The sequence below is a fragment of the Drosophila guanche genome, unplaced genomic scaffold (assembly GCF_900245975.1).
Source record: "Drosophila guanche unplaced genomic scaffold, DGUA_6, whole genome shotgun sequence".
NCBI classification, from domain to species: domain Eukaryota; kingdom Metazoa; phylum Arthropoda; class Insecta; order Diptera; family Drosophilidae; genus Drosophila; species Drosophila guanche.
This window is the reverse complement of record NW_022995753.1, coordinates 5,021,897-5,024,747: the sequence shown is the minus strand read 5'-3', so window position 1 is coordinate 5,024,747 and position 2,851 is coordinate 5,021,897. Positions and strand designations below refer to the sequence as shown.

The window sequence follows — 2,851 nt, the reverse complement described above, 5'->3', positions numbered from 1 at the left end:
GCTTTCGGTAGTAGTCGCATAGGTCGACCTTGTGCCGCTCCACGTAGTCCCTGGCCCGCTGCCACTTGCCGCTATACACCATCTGCAGGTAGCCCATGGCCAGCGTGGGGTACAGCATCATGAATACCTCGAACTTGCGGAAATTGGACATCTGCTGGATAATGTTCCTCAATCCCACAAAAGTTCCTTCGTACTCCATCAGCTCCTTGTTCTGCAGTGCTTTGCAGAACTTTCTCTCCTGCTTTGGCCCGTGTGCTTCGCCCTCGTAAAAGTCAACGAAATCTTCCCACAACTCCACTACCTCTAGCTCCATGTCTGATGTTTCACATTTCTCCACAAGCGAGTCGTTGGCCTCCTCCGATGGGGGTTTCTTCTTCTGATGCTATGAATTAAACAGCAAAGGAGACATTTTCTCTCACACTCTCCCTCTCCCTCTCTCACTCCTTCATTCTACTCACATTATTCTTTTTGCGATTCTGGGACTTTTGCTTCTTCGATTTCCACTTTTTCTGCTGTAAATTGCGGCCACCCATTTTGATATTCTTAACAATTGAGAAGCAATTTGTAGAGTAATTTCCACTTTTCACTATAAACCAAAACCGCATGGAGCCAGGGCTGAAATTGATATCGATATCAATCATCGATAGCTCTGTATATCGAAAGTCGGAAACAGCTGATTTGTGGCTTTGTTTCAATTAGCGATGAGACTGCGCACTCGTAGCCAGCTTGTGCCACTGGCCATTGAAGTCATTGAAGGGTCTGATCCGGGGGATCGGTGAAGGAGAGAACAGAACAAATTTCAGCCAAGAACTTTTTATTTTTTGCGTCTCCTTTGGATGCGAATTTCAGCAAAGTGCGCCAGACTCCAGATTTCTTCTCCAAGTTCATTGGCACAGATCTTTGCAGATCAACAGATCAACTTACTCGTGGGTCCTGGAGGAGGAGTAGAGTCAGAGTCTAAGTCTGGAAGTGCAAATCCCAGAACTTGTAGTAAGTATCATTGATCCACGGACACCGTTGAGTCTGCGTAGTTTCAAATTCAAAAAGCTGCAGCCCGCCAACTGCCGCAAGGGAAAGGAAAACACACTGGACTGTTGTGGGATTGTGCAACACTGCCATTTCAATTTGTGTTTCCAAAATGAATAAAAATGAAACGAAAGTTGATTTCGTGCATTAAAGAAAGCCAAGAAAATACTCTACATAAGCTTACATAAATAAATGACTTTAATAAATGATTCGCGCTACTTAATTAGCTATCGATCGGATGGAATTGTGCACACTGGCTGGGCTTTGCTTGTCTCCAGCAACCCTGGCATAAATTCTAGACATTTCTGGCTGGAGTTCGTGAATTCGTTTGATTTCTGTGAGTGAAAATGGAGAAGGATCCCCTGAGTGATGATGGACCAACTTCGAGCGTAAGTGAATGGGAAAATGGGAAACCAACTCCAAGTTTAGCATTTGTCGAATCTGTCGTCGTTTCTCGTTTGTTGCAGCAGCAGCAGCAGCAGCAGCAGCAGCAGCAGCAGCAGCAGCAAATAAATACAAATGACCTCAGGATTCGCACATTTGAAGAGATAATGGCGGAAATATATGAAATCATCGACAACACTCCATCCTCCTCCCGTGTGAATGTGGAGGCAATTATGCTTGATTCCCTTCTCGATCGCTTCTACATCGAGCTGGCCATGGCCCATGTCAACGAATCAACAGAAGCGTATGTATCCAGGTCTACATCTATGTATGAATATTTATGTATAATTATTTTACTCTCCGCATGCAGCGGGGACAGCGCAGCCTGCAGCGCAGCTGGCCAGGAGCAGAACGTGGCTACTGGCAATGGCAACCCGATGGAATTGATGATGATTGATGATTTTGAGTCTCACGAGTCTCCACCCGAAGGCGCATACCATGACCCATCCAGCAACACGACCGTCGTTGATTGGATGCCCATAGACGAGTGGGAAATGGTATGGGATTCCGAGGACTCAGATACAGATGATGAAACTCTGCCATTAGAAGGCGGTTCTCAGTAACAGACCAACACCAATAAGGCGAAAATACCTTCACAAAAATATGTACCCATATACCAACTCGAACTACTTCCATTAAATCTGAATCGCGATTACTGATTGGATATTTCAAATGTACATCCAAGTCTCTAAGTTTGCATTATTTGTGGCATTTCGTGTTGTTGGAAATGATCTCTGGCAGTGCAGTCGGCACACGCACAGCGTAAAAGCTTCGTGTGCTTCGACCTATGCACAGAGAACGCATTGCAGCGGCAGAGAAACGTCTTCGTGTGGTGGTCAATGCACAGTTGCTCGGCTGCCGCAGCGGCAGCGGAACGTCTTCGTGTGGTGGTCAATGCGCAGTTGTTCGACTTCCGCAGCGACAGCGACAGCGGCAGCGGCAGAGAAGCAAGAAACGTTTTGCATACAAACGCACAAACACACGTGAGTGCCTGATCGGCAGGTAGAAAGAGAGCAATGAAGGTCCTAATTGCCGAAGCTTCTCCTGCGCTGTTCTCTTCTTCTCGCAGCTCAGATGCCAGCAGATCAAGGCCTCTGCAAGTTCATTTAATGCGTTTTGAGCTTTCATTATTTGTGGCATTTCTTGTGTTTCATTTTTGATGTTCTCTTTTTTTCATCCAGCTTGAGACCCAAAAATTCTAGCAATACTCCAAAGGAAGCTGCACTGGGAAATGCCAAGTTGTATTATTTATCGTACGCCTTGTGAGGGGTGTGCGGGAAGACACAAACACAAACACGCTGAACACACGACGGTGGTGAGTGGTGAAGGGTGCTGGATGGTGGTTGGATGTGTAGCTAGATAGTTGGTGGAAATGGCGCTG

General features: G+C 46.3%; 1 protein-coding gene across 1 annotated transcript; it reads left to right on the top strand.

Annotated features, from left to right (window-relative positions):
• Positions 1 to 1,502: 1,502 nt before the first annotated feature.
• LOC117588530 lies at positions 1,503 to 2,147 on the top strand. Its single transcript, XM_034279889.1, has 2 exons — positions 1,503 to 1,714; positions 1,781 to 2,147. The coding sequence occupies exons 1-2, from the start codon at positions 1,578 to 1,580 to the stop codon at positions 2,031 to 2,033; spliced, it is 390 nt and encodes a 129-aa protein (XP_034135780.1). The 5' UTR covers positions 1,503 to 1,577; the 3' UTR covers positions 2,034 to 2,147.
• Positions 2,148 to 2,851: the final 704 nt, after the last annotated feature.